General features: G+C 45.3%; 1 protein-coding gene and 1 pseudogene across 2 annotated transcripts in view; one reads left to right on the forward strand and one right to left on the reverse strand.

The window, feature by feature from the left end:
* The window catches only part of DNAJA3 (DnaJ heat shock protein family (Hsp40) member A3), a 36674-nt gene extending 11382 nt beyond the window's left edge, over positions 1-25292 (reverse strand). The window contains exons 1-7 of one of the 2 annotated variants that reach the window (XM_041749808.1): positions 25052-25292; positions 18897-19030; positions 13866-13949; positions 12965-13165; positions 11772-11924; positions 1236-1383; positions 110-174 (exon numbers count right to left, since the gene is read on the reverse strand). In XM_041749808.1, the coding sequence (XP_041605742.1) occupies positions 110-174; positions 1236-1383; positions 11772-11924; positions 12965-13165; positions 13866-13949; positions 18897-19030; positions 25052-25262 (996 nt within the window). In that variant the 5' untranslated portion in view covers positions 25263-25292. The remainder of the gene's footprint in view (positions 1-109; positions 175-1235; positions 1384-11771; positions 11925-12964; positions 13166-13865; positions 13950-18896; positions 19031-25051) is intronic. The other variant, XM_041749809.1, reaches the window with a different exon arrangement.
* LOC121488485 lies at positions 10920-11020 on the forward strand (annotated as a pseudogene).
* Positions 25293-26845: the final 1553 nt, after the last annotated feature.

Genomic DNA, 26845 nt, shown 5'->3' on the forward strand with positions numbered 1-26845 from the left:
GCCAGACAGGCTCCCATGAAGTGCCAACTTCTGTCCAACGAGAAGACTGAGCCATATCCCCTCCCGGAAGGCAAGGGCCGCAGAGAGGCTGTACAAGCACAGCACCTACCCTGAATGTGATGAAAATTTCCCTTTTTCCTACAGGCATCCGTACAGTCTGCCCATCCTCGACTCCTAGAAGGAAGAACAAAAGTTCAAAAGGGGAGAATTATTTCGGGACCTCCCAAAGAATTTTCTGCTCTAGATCCATATACAAACCACTGACTTCCTTACTCATGCCTGTTTTGTTTTGTTTTTTTTGTTTTTGTTTTTTTACTCATGCCTGTTAATGAGCTACACAATTATCCACAGCACATCCAATAAGTATAACCCTTCCAAGGTGCAAATACAGTAACTGATAACCAAACAAAAGCACGTTCTATTCATTTACCCAAATTTCCTGGACCCCTGCTCCTACCAGTCCTTGTAGTCTCTTGGGGAGTTCAGAGTCTGGTAGAAGAGACAGTTATTGACCAAATAATTACACTAACAAACACATCATTGCGAAGAGGGACACATTCTCAGAAGGAAAGGACACAGATGTTCTACGGCTGCCCTGTGACACTCGAGCTGGGAGCTCTGAGAGGTCAGCCTCTGAAAAGAAGGTGGAAAGCGAGCTTCAGACACGGAGTGGCATATGCCAAGGCTCTGTCCTGGAAGGCATTACAGCCTGTTCAAGGAGCCACATCAAAGTCAGGAAGGCAACCAGGGGAGACTAACAAGAAGGGAAGCTGAAGACGCCAGCTGGGGCTGAGACTGGAGGCATTTCTTTGCGCCAGGAGTCACCACATGACGTTCAGGGTGAGTGACGTGATTACCTCTGCCCACAGGCAGAGGAAGAAGCAGGCTCCATCCATGGAGAAAGCCAGCTGGGGAGAGCAGTCACAGGCTGCCGTCGGGGCCAGGAGGAGGAGTGGGGTGCAGACTGGGCTGGCAACGGGGAACGATGCTGGCCTCGTCCATTGAAGGTGGAGGAGCACCACAAAGAAGCAGGGGAGGCATGCCAGGTCATTTCTGCCCAATGTGGCATGCAAGGGTAGACTGTAAGGAAAACTAGTGCAAAGAGGAAAATCCAAGGAGATCCTAGCACCCCCTCCAGTTGGGGGCTGAGGCCCTTAACCACAAGAGCCCAATGATAAGGAAACCAGGGCCTCAGATCTCCCAGCCCCTGGTTTGTGGAAGAGTCCAGGACCAACCGGCAGGTACGGGTATCATCACTTTCTTCTTCTGCTTGGCTTGTCCTGCTCCTCTGCACACCACGCAGGGGGACGTGATGATGGAGCCTCGACCCCCACATCTCCGACATGTGGAGCGCATCACAAAAGGGCCTGTATTTATGGTTTCCTGATAAAGAGAAGAAAAATGAAACCCTTAAGCATACAGGTAAACTAATGGCCAAGCCTCTGGTGGCACAACGTACAGCAGGGAAACAGCTCATCAGACTCATGTTGTGTGTGAACAGGCACAAAACACGCCACCTGAGAGTACAGGGGCGGGGGCTCAGACTGTCAATCTGCTCTTCTGGAGCACACTGACTTCTGAACTCCAAATCACCAAGCTGACTGTATATGCCTGGAAAATGACATAGTGCCTCTCTGCAGAGGTTCCTGAAACCCCCGGGAGCTGAGCAAATACATCTTAACAAGAGTACTGCCCCTCTTCATTGTGATAGTGACAGCTGAGAAAACAGAGAGGAGAGTGACAACTGGGTGTAATCCCCGAACCCAGAGCAGCCCATCTGGTCTCCGAGGTCACTACTGCCCTGTCCAAGGGGGGAGCTGCACGGACCTCACTGTACCCTCATGGCCAAATGGGAAGAGCCAGGCTGGGCTAACCAATGACCTGGCCAGGGTCCTCCCCACTGCCCCCGGCCCCCAGCACTGGTGCCCCGGGAGCAAGGAGGCACACAGCCCCCTTTGCTGGCACTGGTGCTGCTCATGCTGCTCCTCCCTTTCCCTGTGCACCCCCATCCTTCAGGAGCCTCCCAGCCCCCAGCCCCTCCCACAGCAGGTGGTTAGGGGTTGTGGCCTCTCTCACCAGCTCCTCACACGGCACTATGAATGAAAAATTGGTTACTTTTTTGTTTAACCTAATGTCTTTCCACTGTTTTTTTTTTTTTTAAATTATCAAATACATGCTTGTTGTGGCAAATCAAAAGACAGAAATACATAAGGAAAATGTCATTAATCTCTCCCTGCCTGGACTCCCAAGTTCAGTTTGAGAGATACTTTCTACAACTCGATCTGTCTCCACAAAAAAAGGTTTCTTTCAAGGTGGAAATTTCATTATGAGACTATATTATACATTGTGTTCTGCAACTTTTCATCTTTTTTTTTTTTTTAAGATTTTATTTATTTATTCGTGGAGACACACACAGAGAGAGAGAGAGAGGCAGAGGCACAGGTAGAGGAAGAAGCAGGCTCCACGCAGGGAGCCTGATATGGGACTCGATCCGGGTCTCCAGGATCACACCCTGGGCTGAAGGTCGTGCTAAACCACTAAGCCACCAGGGCTGCCCCAACTTTTCATTTTAATGATACATCATGACCATTCCTTCAGGCAGATATATATATAGATTTCTTTTTCCATCTTAATACTTATGTTTCAGGGGGCACTTGGGTGGCTCAGTTGGTGAAGCATCTGCCCTTGGCTCAGGTCATAATCCCTGGGTTCTGGGTTTGAGCCCTGCATGGGGCTCCTTTTTTTTTTTATTTTTTATTTTTTATTTTTCCTTTATTTTTTAAAGATTTATTTATTTATGATAGAGAGAGAGAGAGAAAGAGAGAGAGAGAGAGAGAAGCAGAGACACAGGAAGAGGGAGAAGCAGGCTCCATGCCGGGAGCCTGACATGGGACTCGATCCTGGGTCTCCAGAATCACGCCCTGGGCCAAAGGCAGGCGCTAACCGCTGAGCCACCCAGGGATTTCCCACCCCCCCCTTTTAAGATTTTATTTATTCATGAGAGACACACACACAGAGAGAAGCACAGACACAGGCAGAGGAAGAAGCAGGCTCCATGTAGGGAGCCTGACATGGGACTCGATCCGGGGTCTCCAGGATCACACCCTGGGCTGAAGGTGGTGCTAAACCGCTGAGCCACCCGGGCTGCCCCCTGCGTGGGGCTCCTTGATCAGCAGGGAATCTACTTCTCCCCCTCCCTGCTCTGGTGCTGTTGTGCATATGCACTCTCCCCTCCCCCCCTCAAAAAATAAAAATCTTTAAAAACAATACTTATGTTTCAATGCTACAGAAAAAAACCTCTACACATACACCCACTAGGTCTGATGCCTCTACTTTAATTTTAAGACAGATCCCCAAAGGTAGAATTTCTGGGACAAATAGTTATTATATTTAAAATTTTTTAATTTAAATTGCATCATATTTAAGAACTTATGTGTTGTATTTACTTGCACATGGTACAAAATTCTAAAGTAAAAAAAGGAGGTACAGTGAAAAGTTAAGTGTCTTCCCCCAACTCCTGACCCCTAGTTGCTCCAAGTGCCCACCTTAGAGGCATGGCTATGGTGATATCCTTGTGTATCCCACTTTATCTGGACACACATTGTAAGCCATCTATTTATGCATTACGAGTTTTCAGTCACCCAAGGCAGCACTACACACATGGTGCTAAAGCGTTTGTTTTGATTTTTATAATTAAATGATCTCAGAAAGCATTTCTCACCAGTGTATGGCATCCCGTTACCTGGATGCACCACAATTTTTTCAGACAACTCACTCCTGGTGGTCACTGACGCTTCACTATTATAGACGAGACTGCAAGGGACACCCTGTACACATGCTATGTCATGAATGTGATCTATAGGGTAGCTCCCCACAGAAATGCACACATGAGGTCCTAACAGCTCTTCCAACTGCCACTCCCAAAAGCAAGAGTGCTTTCCACTTCCACTGTCAGGGTGTGTACACGCTCATGTCCCACAGGTTCGCTGGCACGGACTGTGCCCATCTTTGAAATGCCTGTCACTCTGGAGGGCAAGCCAAAGGCATATTCTTATTTCCACTTGCAGTTCTCTGACTGCTGGTGAGAGATGTTCACCAGTTTTCCTGAAGAGCTGCTGGTCTTTCCCCCATTACTCTAAATGAGCTCTTTACATATTAGGAATACTAATCCTTTAACAAACGTGTTGCAAATATTTTTTCCTAGTCTTAAACATCACGTTTTGAAGAAATACACTTTTCTACCTTATCTCAATCTCTTCAGAAGAAAGTTTCTTTTTTTTTTTTTTAAACCTATCTGGAATTTTTTTTTTAATTTTTTTTTTTTTTATTTATTTATGATAGTCACAGAGAGAGAGAGAGAGAGAGGCAGAGACACAGGCAGAGGGAGAAGCAGGCTCCATGCACCGGGAGCCCGACGTGGGATTCGATCCCGGGTCTCCAGGATCGCGCCCTGGGCCAAAGGCAGGCGCTAAACCGCTGCACCACCCAGGGATCCCCCAGAAGAAAGTTTTTTAAAAGAAGTTACAGCAATTCAGGGCACTGGAGAAAGGATCTTAGAAGTGGGAGAGAAACAAACCAGTGGCAGGAACTCAGTTCCCAACGCTGTAGCCACGGGAATGCACGCATTCCCCAAGAGCGCCCTCTGGAGGACTGTCTGTTCAACCGCACACTGAGCTACAAGCTGGTCCTTTTCTCTCTCTCTCTCTCTCTTTTTTTTTTATGATAGTCACACACACACACACACACACACACACACAGAGAGAGAGAGGCAGAGACACAGGCAGAGGGAGAAGCAGGCTCCATGCACCGGGAGCCCGACGTGGGATTCGATCCCGGGTCTCCAGGATCACGCCCTGGGCCAAAGGCAGGCACTAAACCGCTGCGCCACCCAGGGTTCCCTGGTCCTTTTCTCAACAGGAGTATTTGCAGGTAAAACTTTGGATACACTCATCAGTGGACTCTTAACTGGCCATCAAAAATAATGTTTAGAAATATTCAAAATCATGGAAAAATACAATACATGAAAAGTGAGGAAAAACTGCATGTATGATCCTCAACTGTTGAAAATTACACACATACCAGTAAAATCATTAAAAGATCATGACAAGGGACGCCTGGGTGGCTGAGTAGTTCAGTGTCTGCCTTTGGCTCAGGATGTGATCCCAGAGTTCCGGGATCAAGTCCCACATCCAGCTCCTGCATGGAGACTGCTTCTCCTCCCTCTGCCTATGTCTCTGCCTCTCATGAATAAATAAAATCTTTAAAAAAAAAATCATATGACACTTTTTCGCAACGGGTTTGCCGCCAGAACACAGGTATCGTGAAAACCACCGCTAAACCTAAACCAAAATGGGAAAGGAGAAGACTCACATCAACATCGTCGTCATTGGACACGTAGATTCGGGCAAGTCTACCACTACTGGCCATCTGATCTACAAATGTGGTGGGATCGACAAAAGAACTATCGAGAAATTTGAGAAGGAGGCTGCTGAGATGGGAAAAGGCTCCTTCAAGTATGCCTGGGTATTGAATAAACTGAAAGCTGAACGTGAACGTGGTATCACCATTGATATCTCCCTGTGGAAATTCGAGACCAGCAAGTATTATGTGACCATCATTGATGCCCCAGGACACAGAGACTTTATCAAAAACATGATTACAGGCACATCTCAGGCTGACTGTGCTGTCCTGATTGTTGCTGCTGGTGTTGGTGAATTTGAAGCAGGTATCTCCAAGAATGGGCAGACCCGTGAGCATGCCCTTCTGGCTTACACACTGGGTGTAAAACAACTAATTGTTGGTGTTAACAAAATGGATTCCACTGAACCACCCTACAGCCAGAAGAGATACGAGGAAATCGTTAAGGAAGTCAGCACCTACATTAAGAAAATTGGCTACAACCCCGACACAGTAGCATTTGTGCCAATTTCTGGTTGGAATGGTGACAACATGCTGGAGCCAAGTGCTAACATGCCTTGGTTCAAGGGATGGAAAGTCACCTGTAAAGATGGGAATGCCAGCGGAACCACACTGCTTGAAGCCCTGGATTGCATTCTGCCACCAACTCGTCCAACTGATAAGCCCCTGCGTCTGCCTCTCCAAGACGTCTACAAAATTGGTGGTATTGGTACTGTCCCAGTGGGTTGAGTGGAGACTGGTGTTCTTAAGCCTGGTATGGTGGTCACCTTTGCTCCAGTCAATGTTACAACTGAAGTAAAGTCTGTTGAAATGCACCATGAAGCTTTGAGTGAGGCTCTTCCTGGGGACAATGTGGGCTTCAATGTCAAGAACGTATCGGTCAAAGATGTTCGTCGTGGCAACGTGGCTGGTGACAGCAAAAATGACCCACCAATGGAAGCAACTGGCTTCACAGCTCAGGTGATTATCCTGAACCATCCAGGCCAAATCAGTGCTGGATATGCACCTGTGCTGGATTGTCACACAGCTCACATTGCTTGCAAGTTTGCTGAGCTGAAGGAAAAGATAGATCGTCGTTCTAGAAAGAAGCTGGAAGATGGTCCCAAGTTCTTGAAATCTGGGGATGCTGCCATTGTTGATATGGTTCCTGGCAAACCTATGTGTGTTGAGAGCTTCTCTGACTATCCTCCTCTGGGTCGTTTTGCTGTTCGTGACATGAGACAGACGGTTGCTGTGGGTGTCATCAAAGCAGTGGACAAGAAGGCAGCTGGAGCTGGCAAAGTCACCAAGTCTGCCCAGAAAGCTCAGAAGGCTAAATGAATATTATCCCCAATACCTGCCACCCCAGTCTTAATCAGTGGTGGAAGAACGGTCTCAGAACTGTTTGTGTCAATTGGCCATTTAAGCTTAATAGTAAAAGACTGGTTAATGATAACAATGCATTGTAAAACCTTCAGAAGGAAAGGAGAATGTTTTGTGGACCTTTTTTTTTTTTTTTTTTTTTTTTGTGCGTGTGTGACAGTTTTAAGTTATTAGTTTTTAAAATCAGTACTTTTTAATGGAAACAACTTGACCAAAAATCTGTCACAGAATTTTGAGACCCATTAAAACAAAAGTTTAATGAGAAACCTGTGTCTTATTTTGGTCAACACTGTAGCCTTGTTACAGTATTCAGGTAAAAGACTGGATGTTGCACAGAACCTTATTTCTAGTGTTTAAACTGAAATTTGGGTTGACTTTTCTTGGATAGGAATTTAGAAGTTTATTTTGTTTAAGGGCAAGGAAGTTAAAATACATAGTAAAAACAGTAAAAACAATGCTATAGGAAAAAAGGGTCTGTTGGTGCAACACACTTTCTCTTAGATAAGCAGAGTAACACCTCTATGATAGTTTATAGAAACAGGTTAAATTCTGTAATACCAAAGTCCATGTGTTGCATATAAAATTTGTATTCTATCAAAAAAAAATCATATGACAAATTAGAAAACACAATTCAAATCACTGATGAAGGACTAACTTACTCAATTCATAAAGAGCTTCCACAAATGCCTCAGAATAAGATAAATTAGCCAGTGAAAAGGAAAAGACTGAACAGACATAAAGGAAAACTGGCCCTCAAATCTTCAAGATGTTTACCCTCACATTTGACAAATGCAAAATAAACATGAGAAATCAAGCCATGCAGAGGTACTCAGCGTCTATACCAGCACAAGATGAGGGCACTCTGAGTGCACGTCAATGGGGGCCTGGCTAGGTAAATGACAGCACATCTTTGAAGGAGTGCTGTAGCCATGCAGACCAGGGCAGCTGTGTATACACAGTGTTTGCCAAATATACTGGGAAGGAGAAACAAAATACTAAAGTACAAACAGAGCTAACTGTATTCTACTTTCCGTATTCTATTAAAAAAAAAAAAAAAAAAAGCACACCCCCACCCCCACCCCCCAGTGGCGCAGCAGTTTAGCGCCGCCTGCGGCCCGGGGTCTGATCCTGCAGACCCAGGATCGAGTCCCACGTCGGGCTCCCTGCATGGAGCCCGCTTCTCCCTCTGTCTGTGTCTCTGCCTCTCAGTCTCTCTCTCTGAATAAATAAATTAAAAAAAAAAACTTATAAAAAAAAAGTGTGTGTGCCTGCATGCATACAGGAGGACAGGGGATGCTTCTGAGGAGTGGAAACACAAAGGTTAACAGCTGAGAATGGGAGAGACACTTATTTCACACTATTTACAATTTGTACCCACTGACTTTTTCATGGTTTGCATACATTACCTATTTGAAAACCAACATGAAACAAAAATGACATTCCTTTTTTTAATTATTTATTTTGGAGAGAGAGAGAGAGAGAGCTTGTGTGCATGCACGCTTGAGTGGGGAGAGGAGCAGAGGGAGAGAGAATCTCAAGCAGACTCCCTGCTGAGCACGGAGCCCAAAGTAGGGCTCAATCACAGGACCTTGCGCCTGTGACCTGAGATGAAATCAAGAGTTGGATGCCCAACTAACTGAGCCACCCAGGTGCCTCGCCAAAATGATGTTCCTAATCAACATGATGTTCCTAATCAACAACTGGAAAAAAACAAACTTAAAATTGGTAGAGTGGGTGAGATTATCAGGGACTTTTACTTTTTAACAACTTTTCTGTACTCAAAGACAACTTCTGTCCCACACTAGCATACACACACAATGACCGATTTTTTTTTTAAGATTTTATTTATTAATGAGAGAGAGAGAGAGAGAGAGAGAGAGAGAGGCAGAGACACAGGCAGAGGGAGAAGCAGGCTCCATGCAGGGAGCCTGATTAGGAGCTCGATCCAGGGTCTCCAGGATCCAACCCTGGGCCGAAGGCGGCGCTAAACCGCTGAGCCACCTGGATGCCCACAATGACCGATTTTATTTATTTATTTATTTTTTTACTTTTTTAAAAAATTTTTATTTATTTATGATAGTCACAGAGAGAGAGAGAGAGAGAGGCAGAGACATAGGCAGAGGAAGAAGCAGGCTCCATGCACCGGGAGCCCGACATGGGATTCGATCCTGGGTCTCCAGGATCGCGCCCTGGGTCAAAGGCAGGAGCTAAACCGCTGTGCCACCCAGGGATCCCGTGATTTTAAAGGTAGGTGGTAGTGAACTTCTCAGCTCCCTTGAACAAGAATCCATCTTAATGGAATATAATCATAATCAATGAAAACCTGACTATAACTAAATATATAGAGATATAATCATAGTGAAGAGGAAGAGAAACAAGTGACTCAAGTAACTCTGGAGTACAGTATTTTAACTATATACCTTCAATGAAAAAATGAAAAGATTTTTAAATGTCAAATTCCAGTAACTAGGACTATTCTTCACAGTTGTCTGAGTGACAATTCTGCAACTACTTTTTGTGTTACAGGGTTGAGCAAATGAGTAAATATACTGCAGATAATCAAAGCCAGACTTCTCTTCATCAGAAAAAGGTTTCAAGGCAGAAAACTAGACGAACTTTGTGGTGTTGGGCTGGAAGTGGAATTATCAAGTTGAACTCACTGGTTTGTCAGAGCAATGGCAGATGGAGGGATAGGTGTGTATGTGAATAATAATGTGAATAATATGAAAAGAAGTACAGATATGGGGATATATACGTGTGCATGCACACGTGCTTGCACACACACAGGCACGCACACATTTTCCCCTGGCCTAGTATGTGGGAGGGCGTAGAAGGAGCAAAACCTCAGACATGGTGAGCAAACCCAGAGCACAGGTCTTAGTTTATAAATCCCAGGAGACACTAAAATTAACCAGGTCTTCCCTCCTGTGGCAGGAAAAGCACAAGTTGAGTCTAGAACATCTTACTGTAATAGGAAGTGCTCAAAGAATGATGGGGACCTGTCAAAAGTATACACAAGCCAGCTAAAAGGCCAAGTCAAGAACAACCTGAATATTGAAAGCAGTAAGTAAACTGATTATAGCCCAGTGAACAAAATAAAAATACATGAGTTCACACTGCTATAAATGAATAGTAAATACATAAATGGAGAAGAGAAAGTGCTTCCTTTCAGGAGAATGTCAACTCATAAAAGTAGAGGGATGCTGGGATCAGAAAATTACCATCTTGCAACTGTCCAATAACTAACTGTCAAGAAAGATCAATGGACGCCACTACTATTGGGTGAAAGTTTGATGAGGAACCCGGTATTTATAGAGTGTTAGGGTACCTCAAAACAACTTCCTAATTTCAAAGAGAAAATTAGTAACTTTACTAATTTACTAAGAAACCTGATGGACACCACCATAACTAATTACTAGTAATCAAATGTCACATCATCACTAACAAGACAAACTGACACCTTATGACTCCTGACATGATCCACCAGAAAGGGACATGATATTTCACCAAAAACACGTAATCTAGGGCAGCGTGGGTGGCTCAGCGGTTTAATGCCACCTTCAGCCCAGTGCGTGATCCTGGAGACCTGGGATCAAGTCCCATGTCGGGGTCCCTACATGGAGCCTGCTTCTCCCTCTGCCTGTGTCTCTGCCTCTCTCTGTGTCTCTCATGAAGAAATAAAATCTTTTATTTTTATTTTTTTTAAATTTTATTTATTTTTTCATGAGAAACACACACACACAAAGAGAGGTAGAGACACAGGCAGAGGGAGGAGAAGCAGGCTTCATGTAGAGAGCCCGACGCGGGACTTGATCCCGAGACTGCGGGATCACGCCCTGGACCAAAGGCAGACGCTAAACAGCTGAGCCACTTAGGTATCCCTAAAATCTTAAGGAAAAAACATGTAATCTGAATCTTATCATGAGAAAATATCAGATGAACCCCAAATAAGGGGCATTCTCCAAAATAGCTAACCTATAGTCCTAAAACTGTCAAAGTCACAAAGAAAAAGAAAAGCTGAGAAACTATTTGAGATTAAAGGAGATACAAGATATGACAACCAAATATGATGCAAGATCCCAGTTGGATCCTGGACCAGGAAAAAAAGGACACTATAAGGACAACTGAAAAAAATTTGAGTGCTTGCCTTGGCAGTACATATACTAAAATTGGAACAATATAGTTAGCATGGCCCCTACACAAGGATAACATGCAAATTCGTGAAGCGTTCCATATTTTTAAAAAAAGGAAGAAGAAAAAATGTGATAATGGTATTATATCATTATGTTATTATATCAACATTAAATCTCATTTTTTAAAATATTTTTTTAAATTTTATTTATTTACTCATGAGAGACACACACAGAGAGAGAGAGGCAGAGGGAGAAGCAGGCTACATGCAGGGAGCCCAACGTGGGACTCGATCCTGGGTCTCCAGGATCACACCCTGGGCTGAAGGCGGCGCTAAACCACTGAGCCACCCAGACTGCCCAAATCTCCTCATTTGACAACTGTACTGGAGTTAAATAAGAGAACATTCCTGTTCTTTGAAAATACACAACACAGATGACAAAGCAAATGGGACACAATATTAACAATTGGTGATCTGGGTAAGAAGTAAGGGAGTGACTCTTTACACTGTTCTGTAAGTCTGTAATATATAAAAAAATTTACCAAAACATAAGAGAAAAAATGATTATACGGCAAGCAAAATTTTAGCCTCTCTCCCCCCATTATGATTCCAAATTACCAAAATATCCCAAAGCGTATTTCAGAGAAGATAGCACAGGATTGCTGGCCAAGACAGGGCACTCATGGAAAAAGAAGGATATAAATAAAACAGTCCCACTAGTTACGGACTCTCAGAGCACTAAGTACTGCCGGGTAACTATCCATGGAAGCAGAGAAAAAAGGATGGCGAGGGGGTGTGGGCGGGCCAGAGGTGGGAGACCCCAGGAGAGGGGTGGGGTGGGACTCTGACTTGCTCTTACCATGCCGGAGCCACCACAGTAGTGGCAATTCTGCATCTTGGTGCCAGGCTCATTCCCTTTGCCGTCACAGCGCTCACAGGTGTCAGTGATATTCACAGTGAACTCCTTGTTGACCCCCTTGGCAGCTTGATTAAATGTCAACTCCATGATGTACTAAAGAAATCAGAGGACAGCCTGACATCTTTCTTTTGATAATTACCAAAGTGATCCTTACTTTAAAAGTAAAGGAAGGCAATGGTCAGTAGTTTCCAATTATTCTAATATTTCTTTTAAGGCAGACTTTATTTTTTAAGGCAGTTTTATCTTTACAAAATTGAGAAGGAGGCACAGAGGTCATCCACACACCCCCTACCCTGTCCCACACATGCACAGCCTCTTCCATTATCAGCATCACTCACTGGAATGTACACTTTTTTAAATCAAGGGTGAACCTATATGGACATATCATAATCATCCAAAGCCCATAGATTACATTAAGGTCCACCCTTGGTGGTATATATCCTAGGAGTCCGAACAAATATCCATGGTTATAAAATCAGAGTACTTTCACTATGAAATTTCACTAAAAATCCTCTGCATTCCACCTATTCATCCCTTCACTCAGTTACTTTACTTTTGAACTATTTTACTTACCCATACTCTGCCTAGTAAAAGTGGGTGGGACTCCACTGATTCTGCCCCCTACTCCTCAGGATTTTTAAGAAAGAATGTTTAAGTGAAAATATGCCTTTCAACAAACATATTTGGACAGTCCTTAAAGACAGCTGAAAACATCCACAATTGTAACTTAAATCATACAATATCTCCCAAATCGTCTTCAACTCTAATCATCTTATTAGGAAATAAATATGTGGCATGTCTCCCTACTGGATTGAGCTCTCCTAGAATAATGAAGCAGGCTCAAGGTAAAATACTTATGCCTTATTCATGGACTCTGAGAGCCTTAGCCTTAGGCTAATTAAGCAACTATAAAAATATAGTTAAAATAGATCTATACATATTACCTACATGGTTTTTCTTAAAATAATTTTAAAAATAATAATAATAGAATTATTTCCTACCGAAATGGCAGCCTCCAGATCATTCCACTGAAGCTGCTATACCTTTTTTTTGAGAAAAAGAAACTGCTAAAATCTGTTTGCCTCATGCTGAGCAGCTAAAATGTGAATGATTCTTCAAAACAAGGAACTTACCTCCTGAGGTTGATTGAATACACTCTGGAAATCTCCAAAAGAAGATGATGAGAACTCCCCAAAGATCTTCCTGAAGAGCTCCTCTGGGTCGACAGTGGGGCCTCCCTTCCAGTAGCTCTGTCCGGAGCTGCCGGCCCCAGGATCAAAGCCAGCAGAGCCGTATGCATCATACTGCTTCCTCTTCACTTCGTCACTCAGCACCTACCGGAAAGGCCCAGGAGTCAAGCACTCCCGAATCTCCCAAAGCCCAGAACACAGACACAGGTGCACACCAGGTAGAGATAAGGGTATTGTATCAACATTAGATTTCCTGGTTTTGACAAATGCACTGTAGTTATGCAAAAGAAAGTTCTTGTTCTTAGAAAATACACACTGGAGGACTGAAGACTAAAGAGATAGGTCAGTGACTTATTCCCAAACGGCTCAGGGGATGAGCACACACACACAAAGGACAGGTACACAATACGTATCCTGAACCCCTCAGATGCTTGAAGTCTGGGAAGAAGGGCACTCTGGAATGGCTTAGCAGTCATCCAGAAGTGTGTGCTTCATCCCTCTGATTACATTTCAAATTCCTCAAAGGCAGCCTTCTAATTTTACAACACCCACCAGCCCTAAGAGACAGTGATGCCCTAGGTCAGAGGGTAATCAAATAAGGGTAGGATTAATTAATCCAACTGGGAGCTCCCAGACCCAGCTATAAATTAAAATGACCTGGGAGCTCTGTTAACTGCAGATTATTAGATCCTGTTTTCTACTGAGATGCCAATGAGATCTAGTGGGAGACTGGGAATCTTTTCTTCACTGAGGTTATCTGGTGTTGAGCCACCCTGTGCCACACACTCTGATGCACACAAGTGGCTGAATGATGGCAGCTGTACACACAGGTAGGTCAAATTACCTCGTAGGCTTCTGCCAGCTGGGAGAACTTCTCCTTGGCTTTGGGATCGTCCTTATTTGTGTCCGGGTGGTATTTCTTGGCCAGCTAAAGGAGAAAATGGTAAATTATTATGGACACACAATGATTACTAACACCGGACCCCAAGCAATAGTCACAATCTCACCTCTTTTATAGCAGTTAAGATTTTGCGACCAACGATTCTTTTTTTTAAGATTTTATTTATTTATTCATGAGAGAGATAGAGAGAGGCAGAGACACAGGCAGAGGGAGAAGCAGGCTCCATGCAGGGAGCCCGACGTGGGACTTGATCCCAGGTCTCTAGGATCACACCCTGGGCTGAAGGTGGCACTAAACCGCTGAGCCACCCAGGCTGCCTGCGACCAACAATTCTTAAAACAAGGTTTAAGACTTCAATATAACTGTCTCTTCAAATCTGAGATATATACACATTTTTCAACCACAACAGTCTAACAAAAAAAAAAACTGATTCTTTAGAGCTTGGGAACCTTTATGAAAACAGTGTAAAACTGTATCTGATGCACTACCATCTATGTAAAAAGAGAAGAAACTAACTAAAAGAATAGATGTACCTGCTGTATAAACTAGTCTGGAAGAACACACAATAAACAGGTAACACTAATTGCAATAGGAGGGATATAAATAAAAGGAAAGCAGAGAGACTTTCCACTGAATACTCCTTCGTACTTTTCAAAATCTGAACAAAGGAAATATACTGCCTGTTCAAAACACAGGTTTAAATATTAAAAAACTCGCCTGGCTGTCCAGAGCATACAGGTGTGCTGAGCCGCTGTAAAACTAAGGTGACCTTCGGCTGCTCTGAGCAGTGCTGTGCACATTGTAGGCAGTTCACTGTGTTTGCTGAGGCTACTGACGCCTTCTAAGTCTGGCTTCCTGCAGGCCCCTCACGTGAGGAAAGGAGGCACCCAGAATTCTAAAGCTGAGTGGAGAAGCCATGTGGCTCTAACACTGCCAGCAGCCAGCTGTAGTCAGGGTGCGGGAAGTTAAGCGCAGGGCCTTAGGGTCTGAGAGCCGAGATCCACTGTCCGCCAGCCCTGGGGCCTTTGGCAGAATGTCACTAAGTACAACTTCCTCATCTGTAAAATGACAATAGTGGTACCTACTTCATAGGGTACTGGCGGGGATAAAATGAGATTAACGCATATTCTAAAATAAGCACAAGTTGTGGCACATGGTAACATTCAACATCAGCTATTATCAGAACACAGAAGGGAGCAGAGGACATATTTAGGAGGTGGGAGCATCTAAGAAGTTCTGACAGGAGGTTTAAATTTTCAATGAAGAGCCAAAACCAAAATTATCGGGCAGCCCTGGTGGCGCAGCAGTTTGGCGCTGCCTGCAGCCTTGGGTGTGATCCTGGAGACTCAGGATCAAGTCCCACATCAGGCTCCCTGCATGGAGCCTGCTTCCCCCTCTCCCTGTGTCTCTGCCTCTCTCTCTCTCTGTGTCTATGAATAAATAAATAAAATCTTAAAAAAAAAATTATCAGAACGATGACTGTGAAACAGAGCATCGAAGCATTAAAGCTCAGAGCCCACAAGTACTGTGTCCACGGATTTGGTGAAAGGAACGAGGGGAGGTATCATGTGTAAACAGCACATTTGTGCCAAGTGAAGACACAATGGATTCATGGCTCCAAGTGCCAAATGAGGACCCAAAAGAGTTCAAATTCAAGAAAGTACTAGGAGACATCACAGGGCCATGCTGGAAACACAAGTACAACAACCACAACACACAACAGTCTCATTTTACACAAACATGATCATGTGAGATTCATATGCTTTCAAAGGGGCTTGGGTATATTTTAATTAATTTTTAAACAGGGGATCCCTGCTGGGTGGCTCAGAGGTTTAGCGCCTGCCTTTGGCCCAGGGCAAAATCCTGGAGTCCCGGGATCGAGTTCCACGTCAGGCTCCCGGCATGGAGCCTGCTTCTCCCTCCTCCTGTGTCTCTGCCTCTCTCTCTCTCTCTTTCTCTCTCTCTCTCTCTCTCCATGTCTATCATTCATCTCTCTCCATGTCTATCATTCATAAATAAATAAATAAATAAATCTTAAAAAAAATTTTTTTTAAACAGCCACAATTAAAAAAAAAAAAAAAGGATGTCAGGACATTATCCAAGTCTGAGAAACATAACAGGATTATTTTCTGTGATGGGTGACTCACTTCCAGCCAAGGTGGAGTGGCCCACGGCTAACAGCCTTCATCAATTAAAAAAAATTACTTCATTAGGGACGCCTGGGTGGTTCAGTGATTGAGCATCTGCCTTTGGCTCAGGTTGTGATCCTGGGATCAAGTCCCACCATCATGTGTAGGTCTCTGCCTTTCTCTCTGTGTCTCTCTCATGAATAAATAAAATCTTTAAAAAATAATAATAAAAAATAGGGATGCCTGGGTGGCTCAGCAGTTGAACGTCTTGCCTTTGGTTCAGGGCCTGATCCCAGATTCCCCAGATCAAGTCCTGCATCGGGCTCCTTGCATGGAGCCTGCTTCTCCTCCCTCTGTCTGTGTCTCTCATGAATAAACAAATAAAACCTTTAACATTAATTAATTTAAAAAAATAAAAATAAATAAAAAAGTACTTCATTAGAGTAAGCCTAACTCTCTGCTTTTGCTTCTACAAAGCAGCCTTCAAATAATTGAGGCTGGATATCATGACCCCATAGAGTCCTTTCTCTGCAAGAAGAGTCCAAAGAGCTCTCAATCTTCCACAGTAGAAAAAGAAAGCAATAGAAGTCACTAGCTGACAGAGAAAAAACTGTTCATGTGCTACCCAACTTTGGTTTCCAGGGGGACGGAGGGTGCTGGAAGATTGCCAGAAACATCCACCCACTCCCCAAAATCAGGAAGACAGAACAAAGGCAGCACCAGGAGAAGCTCCACCATTGCAGAGTACGGCTCCACTGAAGCCTCAGAACTCAATCTGCTTCTGGAGATGTTGGTCTTCACACCGGCTTGTAGAGGTGTGCCAGAAGCTGTGTGTTAACCCCAAAGCAGGGTCTCCAGGGACAGCCAGTATGTGGACCACGAAGCTGGTCCCCAAAGCCAAGGGAGAAATAACAGTACACTGATGAGATTAGCTTAAGGAAAAGAGAGATCTTTTATAGCATTTTAGTCTCCTGTATGACACATATTGACTGATGGGGCCTTAGTTGTATGTCATAACCTTTCCAAGCCCATCAGGAGAATGATGCAATACACACAAAGCTTTCATCAAGGTCTGACCCCAAGAATTTCTCTATAAAGGCTACTTTAAAAATGTCCACTTTTAAATTGCACAGCTTTACCTGATCTTTTTATTTCCACACCTAAAAACCTGAGTGGTTCCCTACTCTCTTTTTATTCAATATTAAAGATTTTATTATTTTTAAATAATTGCTACACCCAACATGGGGCTCGAACTCACACTCACTAGGGTGGCTGTAATTAAAAGGACAGACAATAACAAGTGTTGATGGGGATGTGGAGAAGCGGGAACCCCCTGATAGTGGGAATGTAAAATGGTATGGTCGTTTTGCAATAGTCTGGTAGTCCCTCAAGGGGTTAACATGGGGTTATCATGTGACCCACTCCTAAGTATATGAACATTCCCATGAGAAATGAAAACATAAGTCTACATAAAACCTGTATGTGGATGTTCCCAGCAGCACTATTCATAATAGCAAAAAAGTGGAAATAAACAGGGTGCCCAGGAGGCTCGGTTGAGCCTCCAACTCTTGGTTTTGGCTCAGGTCAGGATCTCAGGATCATGAGATTGATCCCCATGTTGAACTCCATGCTCAGGGAGGAATCTTTTTTTCCCCCCCCAGGGAGGAATCTGCTTGAGATTCTCTCTCTCTGCCCCTCTTAGATGCATGCACTCATGCACTCTCTCTCTCTCTCTCTCTAAAATAAATAAATCTTAAGAAAAAAAGGGAAACAATCCAAATCCCATCAATTGATCTACGGGTAAATAAAATGTTGTATATCCACGCAATGGAAGTATTATTACAAGACCATTCATTAAAAGAATGAAGAACTGATACATGGTATAGCATGGAAAAAGCTTAAAAACAGTATTCAAGGAACGCCTGGGTAGTTCAGTGGTTGAGTGCCTGCCTTCGGCCCAGAGTATGATCCTGGAGTCCCAGGATCAAGACCCACATTGCGCTCCCTGCATAGAGCCTGTTTCTCTCTCTGCCTATGTCTCTCCCTCTCTCTGTGTCTCTCATGAATAAATAAATACAATTTTTTAAAAAATTATTCAAAAATGAAAGAAGCTAGTCACAAAGGCCACACAGTGTATGATTTCATTTCTATGAAATGTCCAGAACAGGCAAATCCATAGAAACAGGAAGGAGGTTAGCAACTGCAAGGGCAGAGGAGAGAAGAAAATGGGGAGTAAGTACTAATGGTATGGTTTGTTTGTTTTTTTTAAAGGAGATGAAAATGTATTAATTGTGGTGATGGTTGTAAAACCTCTATGAATACAGTAAAAAGCAGTGAAGTGTACCCTTTAAAGAAAGTAAGAGGAGGGATTAGCTATCCAAGCCATAGCTGTCAGATCTGGTCTTGATTAGTACCTGTTCACAAATATTAGGCTTAGACAAGTTTTTGTGCGTGTGCTTGCTCGCTCGCTCGCTCTCTCTCTCTCTCTCTCTCACACACACACACACAGACACACCCAAAAGACCAAAAAAAAAAAAAAATCAAGAGTCTTCTAGTGAATTTTTCATAAAAGTATTAAGAGGCAGAATAATTTTAAACACTAATACAATTTTGGAAAAGGCTCCTAAAAATCTTTGGCTCTGCCTCTTTTTTCTGAAGCATTAAGCAGCAGGGCACTATGCGCTTGAGGAACAGCAGTCCAGCAGCACCCACTGTTCTCATCTCATTCTACACTGTCAGCTGCAAGGGAACCATACGTATGGGCAGATATGCCTCATTGGTGAGCACACTACACCACAGCATCCCTTCTACAGTCTTATCCCTAAAATCTGGCTTCCATACAGACCTGGTAATAGGCTTTCTTGATCTCCTTCTGGCTGGCATTTCGGGGCACTCCTAGTATCTGGTAATAATCCTCTTTGGCCAAAGGGGAGCTCGTGTGGAAGGAGGCAGTACAAACAAAAGGGTAACTTTTTACTCCTAAAAAAGAAAAAAAGTAAAGAAAATCACTCTAAGAATGTGCTCAACAAAAGGAAATTTTGAGTAAAGAACCAGCCACGTTATACCCATAAAGTAATGGAGATCACAGCTTTAGGGTCAGCTTTTCTCTCTCTGGAGACCAAACTCACTGCATTTCAAAAATGGTCAAGACCACAGTATACAATGAATATAAAACAAACAGCACCGGGCAGAGCTGATTCTGCTGGATCACAATACAATGAGGTTGTACCCTCATTACACCACCGAAGGAACAGCACCCCAGATGGAGGCTGTAGCTGGGGGATGATTAAAAAGGAACCTAGTCCCACTGTTACATTACACAAGCACCTGCCATGTGCCAGCTGTCTTCATATTCTTTGTCTCTCTTAATGCAATTCCCTAGGTTCTTGCCCGCCACCATGCAAAGTTGGGGATTTGCTTCTGGGGTGGTTCTCAGAGTGGACCAGCAGCACCATCAGCTTGTTGGAAATGTCCACCTTCAGGCCCCACCCCAGACCTGCATCAGAAACTCCAGTGGGGGGATCCCTGGGTGGCGCAGCGGTTTGGCGCCTGCCTTTGGCCCAGGGCGTGATCCTGGAGACCCGGGATCGAATCCCACGTCGGGCTCCCGGTGCATGGAGCCTGCTTCTCCCTCTGCCTGTGTCTCTGCCTCCCTCTCTCTCTCTCTCTGTATGACTATCATAAATAAATAATAATAATAAAAAAAAAGAGTGGATGAGCTCGATGTAAAGCAATAAAAAAAAAAAAAAAAAGAAAAAAAAGAAACTCCAGTGGGCTATGTTTAATAAGCCCTCCAGGTGATGATTCTGCTCATCACATGCTCAATTTGAGAACCACTGTACTAAAGAAATTCTTTTTAGCATTTAAAGTCACAGATCTAAGGGAATCTGATAAAAGTGCTGCTCCTCTCCTTAAAACAATACACCTAAACAGACACAAGGGGTTAAAAGGCCCTATGCCTGAACCTGTTTACCCCAGAACAGCTAACAGGTCAAAGCCCAAGGCAGGCAACCACATGCCCTTTCATGATGCTGGTATCAGCACCAGGAGGAACCGCCACCAGAACACTCTGTCCCACTCAACAGCCCACTGTGCATGTGGTAGAGAATCAACTTGGACTGGTCTGTCACCAAGTGAAGCAGAGGGAGCCACCCCACATCTTGAGCCCTGTCTAACCCCCAACCCATCCTGTGACAAGTGAAGACAGGGAAGGCAGGGCTGGGGGAGGGGAAGGGAGCCAAGTTAAGGCAGAGTCATGGCAGCTCCCGGTTTCTTTTCTTTTCTCTTTTTTTAAGATTTTATTTATTTATTCATGAGAGACACACAGAGAGAGGCAGAGATGCAGACAGAGGGAGCAGCAGGCTCCATGCAGGGAACCCAATGTGGGACTTGATCCCAGAACCCCCAGATCACGCCCCGAGCCAAAGGCAGACGCTCAACTGCTGAGCCACCCAGGCGTCCCCAGCTCCCAATTACTAAGTCAAACTTCTGCCTACAGAGAAGCAGCTTATGGATTCACCATTCATTCATTCAGCAATTACTCACTGAGCATCTACTACTTGCCAGACACTGGGTTCTGGGCTGGGAATAGGCAGCAGACCATTCAAAGGCACTGCCCTCCTGGAGCTTACATATATTCAAGATCTTAACATTGTAATAGGCACTGAAGATACAAGATGAAGAAAAAAAGCCAAAGCCAGCACTCTCAAGGAGTTTACAGTCCTGCAGGGGCGTGTCGGAGGCAGTGTGCAAAGAGATATTAGTACACAAGGACATGCAGAGTCACATACACAGAATCACCTAATCAGGGTTTCTTAAACCCAAATTGTTGACAGTGGGATTCCTCCCAGTGGAGGGGCTTTTCTACTGTTATAAGCTAATTGTGTCCTCTTCATATGTTGTGTCCCCATTCATATGTTGAAGCCCTAATCCCCAGTGCCTCAGAATGTGATTATAATTGTAAATAAGATCTTTAATCACAACTCTGCCAAAACATTGACCTTAGACTTACAGCCTTTAGAACTGTGAAGATAAATGTGGTTCTTTGTTATGGCATCACTGGCCAACTAAAATACCCATATGTCAAAGGATGTTAGGCAGCATCCTGGCCAACTACTTATAAGTAGTACACTCTACTCCCCCTCTACCCTGCCACACACTGGCAATTAAAAATGACTTCAGACATTACCAAATGTCCTGTGGGGGGTGAGGGTGGTAAAATCATCCTCAGTTGAGAATTATTGACGATCCAATTGAAAAAGTTCAGGAAAGGTCTTTTAGGTAACTGCTATTTAAGTGTAGAAATTAACCAGGCTAAGGAAAGATTTGAATCCACCTGGAATCACACCTACAGTCCTGACATTTGCAACTGCTTCCCCTTTCATGTTCAAAAGTGCCTCATTTGGCTGCTAAATCATGTATCACCTTTGGCTTACATAAAGTCCTCGTGCATTTAGTTAACTGGGCCATATAATGAGATTCTACGCAAGCAGAGAGGGGTGGTTAGACATAATGATGCTGCTGATTAATGAGGCCTAGAAATAAGCTGAAGGGCCTCTGAGCTATGGGATGGACTCAGGATTTTATCCTGAAGACAACAGGGAGACACTGCAAGTGTTAAACAGGGAATTGATCAGCCTTGCTTGAGAAAGCACTCTCAACAACAACAAACAAGAGGCCTGAGAGACCACTTAAAATTAATCTGAACACAAAACACAACCAGGGGTGTTGAGGCCAACCAGAAAAGGGGCAAGATAATCAGCCAGGAGGGGCACCTGGGTGGCTCAGTCAGTTAAGCTTCTGTCTTTGGCTCAAGGGTCCTGGGATGAAACCCTGCACTGGCCTCCCTGCTCTGCAGGGAGCCTGCTTCTCCCTCTTCCTCTGCCTGCCACTATCCCTGCTTGTGCTTTCTCTCTCTGTCAAATACATTTTTAAAATCTTAAAAAAAAAAAAGATAGTAAGACAGGAGAATGTGTAGGAATGAAGCAAGAATGATTGAAATCAGAACCAGCGAGCAAATCTGTATTTTCAGCATCCCCATACTCGTTTTCTGTTGCTGCACCCTGTTGCTGGAACATGAAAAGTAGACTGTGGAAGTAGTGGGGGTTAGGAGACCACAGCTGTCTTTCTTTGGTCAGATCTGAGAAAAACAAGAGCTAGTCTCCTAGTGCTCCTGTACTCAGCCCCTCTTCTCTCAGGAGTGAGGAGCTGTCCTAGTCCTGTCCAGCCTTTCCCTCTCCGCTCCTTCCAATCCAGAAGGCAGAGACTGGTAGTGGCAAAGGCTCTGGAAGCTACAGCTCCAAGGACTCAGGCAGAGAACTTAGGATGCAAGAATGGTACAGTACTGTGCAAAACTGCATGCGAATAAAGACAAATCACATTTAACTACTACAAGTCTGATGACTTTTGACATTATCCAAAAGGCATCAATGATTAAAATAGAGTTCACGTGATAGACAAATGTTTCTCCAAGGTATGATCAATAAATGCCTTGCCCTTTCTGGAACAACCAAGAATAGGATCAGCCACCAAGTTGTTCCAAGAATGACCGACCCAGTACCAAATAACAACCTTTTTTCTGCCCTGGGAGAAAAGCTGTATTTAAAGTGCTATTTTTGGGCAGCCCAAGTGGCTCAGCGGTTTAGCGCTTGCCTTCGGCCGGGGACCTGATCCTGGAGACCCAGGATCGAGTCCCATGTCGGGCTCCCTGCATGGAGCCTGCTTCTCCCTCTGCCTGTGTCTGTGCCTCTCTCTCTCTCCCTCTGTGTCTTTCATGAATAAATAAATAAAATATTAAAAAAAAAATAAAGTGCTATTTTTATGTCACCTAATTGTACTACTAGATTTGAGAGGAAATAAAAAACCAATGTTTGGGAGCTGAGTTGATGATTTTAGATATGATAACAGAGTGCATCTTGAAGGATGCCACCTCTCACATATATTCATCATGTGATACAAAACATGCTCATCATGGGCTACGTGCTGACCACAAGTCCTTAGTAATGGCTCCATGAAGGCTCAGTACGTAGCGCCTGTCCCTCTCATATATACACAATCAACAAAAATGCTCCCCAAACTTGTACAAAGGTAATGTGAACAGAATTAGCTTAATAATTACCTAAAGGACAACTGAACAGAACGATGCAGCCAAACTCCATCTAAAACAACCCTGACATTAGAAACTGTTAGGAAAACAAACAAACAAAAAACTGTTAGCAGAACTCAAAAACGACCACTTTTGCTCATACTGAGAAATACAGCGTGAAGCTGCTCCAAGGAAATCTGAGCCCACTACTGCTCCATCTGTGACTAAATATTGGTGGCAGGAACAGAATAAATAAACGGGATCACTTGACCAAAACCTCATCCAATCTCTTTGTCCTCTGCTAAATTCCCAGTACCTAGAACAAGTGGCTAGTGTATGAAAGGCACTCAATAAACACCTATTAGTCATTGAACCACTTTTCACAGTTAAGAAAAGAGAGGCTCAAACGGATTAAATACCTCTCTCGGGTCTCTCCCAATTCTCACACACACGCTCCAGTGGAGGAGGCCAGTCTGTTCACTTTACAAAGTAATAAAGATTACTGGTACTTTAATGACTGCCTCTTAGGCAAGCATTACAAAGTTGGACCCCACCAGGCAATTTCCTTTATAAGTTCATAGACAGTGGGCAGCCCGGGTGGCTCAACCGTTTAGCGCCGCCTGCAGCCCAGGGTGTGATCCTAGAGTCCCAGGATCGAGTCCCATGTCGGACTCCCTGCATGGAGCTTGCTTCTCCCTCTGCCTCTCTCTGTGTGTGTCGCTCATGAATAAATAAATAAATAATCTTAAAAAAAAAAATAAGTTGGACCCCTGGGTGGCTCAGTGGTTTGGCGCCTGCTTTTGGCCCAGGGCATGATCTTGGAGTCCCAGGATCGAGTCCCACATCGGGCTCCCTGCATGGAGCCTGTTTCTCCCTCTGCCTGTGTCTCTGCCTCTCTCTCTCTCTCTCTCTCTCATGAATAAATAAAATCTTAAAAAAAACTAAGTTCATCGATAGCTTTAATATTATTTGCACAAATTCTACGGAAACATAATCAGTAACAGAATCCAGACACATGGATGGTTATTCAATGTTTCCTCCTTCCTTCTCTTACTATAATGGAAGTCATCCCACACAGAGCAGAACCATCAACGCTAAACACTTAGAGGTTTAAGATGGACCAAAATTCAGTATCGCCTCCAGCAGTTCAGAGAGCCGGGACTTGAATCACGGCTCCATCTTCCTGCTCTGTCATTCTACAAGCTGTTTAACATCTAGGCTTAGTTTCTTTACCTATACAACGGAGTGGAACAACGTCTATCGCATGGAAATGATCCAAGCCTGGTGCCTGGAAAGTGCTCAATAAATGTCAGTCTGCATTTTTATTACAACCGCCAACATAAGGTCTTAGAAAAGACCGTTAAGAGTGCCCTTTAGTTAAAATCATGCGGCAGAAGGAGTATGAGCTATTAAAGGACAGCTTGGGTCTGGGATGACGGTTCTCATCTAGCTATAGGACGTCGGCTGCCCGTTCCCTAATATGAGAATGACGCCGCCCTTCCTGCAGGACTGTTACCGTCAAGTGAAACGAGGCACCAAGTGCCGAGCACTACAGCAGGTGCTCACCGAATGGCAGGTACCTCTTCCCTTCCGGCCAGAAGGTGAAGGGAGGAGACGGGAATCGAATAGGGTAACGGAGCAGTGGCAGCCCAGAAGAGACTCTAGAAATGTCAGAGAGAAGTGAAGGCGGCGGGCCTACGGAGCGTTCCTCTCCCGGCGCCGGGGGCTCCAAGCAGCTCTCCCCGCTTCACTTCTGAGAAGCCATTGGGCCTCTCTGCCTCCTGCTTGCCAGTCTCTCCAAGCAATTCCGCATACAGGTCAGAAGCCACCCTCCACCCCGCCACCCCCGCGGCGGGACCGAGCCCACCCCCTTCCGGGCCTCAGAGCCCCTCTCGGGCGCCGGAACCTGCTCTCACCTTTGAAGCTGACACCGGGTGTCAATGTCAGCAGTGCCCCGGAGCCCCGAGCTCCCGGGGAAGGGGCGAAGGTACTGACGTTCAGCTTGTGGCCCAGCGAAGCCCCCACCACGCCCCCCCTAGACGGCCGGGCTCCTCTCCCCGCTGCAACCGGCAGCCGCGGGATCCCCACGGCTACCAACAGCCAGCGTGAGGAGCACCGCGCCGCCATCTTGGCCCAGGGCCACTGCGCCTGCGCCACCCGGCTCAAGGAGGCCTCGCGAGAACATCGCGCGGACGAAGCGTCGGGCTTCCGGAGGCGGGGCCCGGTGCGAGCACACGCGCGGACGCACGCGTTGCGCACGCGCAGCAGCGCTCAATCGTTCTGCTTGCCAACGCTGAAATGAGGTTTGCTCTGAGGAGTGCAACTAGGTACAGTGACCCTGAAAAACCCCGTCATTCTGTGCTGGATGGCCAAGAGTGTACCTTATCTGTGTAAAGACGTGGTCGAGGGTAGCCAGATGTGACTATTCGGAGGGTTCCGGCGAAGGGCGGGACTACAAAAATCCCGGCGTGCAACGCGGCCGTCAGTCGCGCCGATCCCAACATGCAGTGCGCGTCTCCTTTCAACCTGACCGGACCCTCAGCCTCCCGCCTGAGTGTTGCTCGTCTTGTGTCAGCGCCTCTGCCCTACTTCCAAAGCCTGGCCTCAAGGTCGCTTTTTCTCTGGCTGGTTCCTCATGGGGCGGACTTCGATCATTCGGTTCTGTCCTAAGCGTGTTAGTCTCCTCCAGACCTGTAATGAACTTAACCAGTCACAAATGGGTGTAATAAATGTTGCGAGCACCTGCTGTCATGCGCGTTTTTCTAGACTCTTCGGGCTACAACGATGAATGACGTGCCGTCCCTGCTCGGGGGCGGGGAGCAAACGCCGAATCGAGAGACACGGGCTCCGCAGCAGCTAACATAACACGACCGGTGCTGTCGGAGGTGTGAACAGTGTCAGGGGCACGGAGGTGACAAATTGAGGGGCTGGGGTGTCAGGGAAGGCATCCGAGAGGTAACATTCTTTTTTTTTTTTTTTAATTTTTTATTTATTTATGATAGTCACAGAGAGAGAGAGAGAGGCAGAGACACAGGCGGAGGGAGAAGCAGGCTCCATGCACCGGGAGCCCGACGTGGGATTCGATCCTGGGTCTCCAGGATCGCGCCCTGGGCCAAAGGCAGGCGCCAAACCGCTGCGCCACCCAGGGATCCCGAGAGGTAACATTCTAAGTGGACTTTGAGGACAAGTGCGTCAGGTGCGGGTGGAGGGGCGGAGGATTCCCAGAAGCAGGAACTTCTGTAGATGTTTGGAGCACCTGGGTGGCTGTCTCAGTGGTTGGCGTCTGCCTTTGGCTCAGGGCGTGACCCGGGGGTCCTGGGATCGAGTCCCCCCATCAGGCTCCCCGCATGGAGCCTGCTTCTCCCTCTGCCCTTGTCTCTACTTCTGTGTCTCTCATGAATAAGTAAATAAAATCTTTTTTGAAAAAAAAAAAAAAAAGAGGGGGGGGGGAATCCCTGGGTGGCTCAGCAGTTAAGGGTCTGCCTTCACCCCAGGGCCTGATCCTGGAGTCCTGGGATCGAGTCCTACCTCCGCTCCCTGCAGGGAGCCTGCTTCTCCCTCTGCCTGTGTCTCTGCCTCTTTTTGTGTCTCTCATGAATAAATAAATAAAATCTTAAAAAAAAAAAAAAAAGCAGCTGTCTCAGAGGTGTGAAAGTGCTTCTCCTCTGTTTAAGCCCTAAACTTAGGGGGTGTGACGAGATGAGGCTAGA

This window comes from Vulpes lagopus, chromosome 3, assembly GCF_018345385.1.
Source record: "Vulpes lagopus strain Blue_001 chromosome 3, ASM1834538v1, whole genome shotgun sequence".
Taxonomy (NCBI): Eukaryota; Metazoa; Chordata; class Mammalia; order Carnivora; family Canidae; genus Vulpes; species Vulpes lagopus.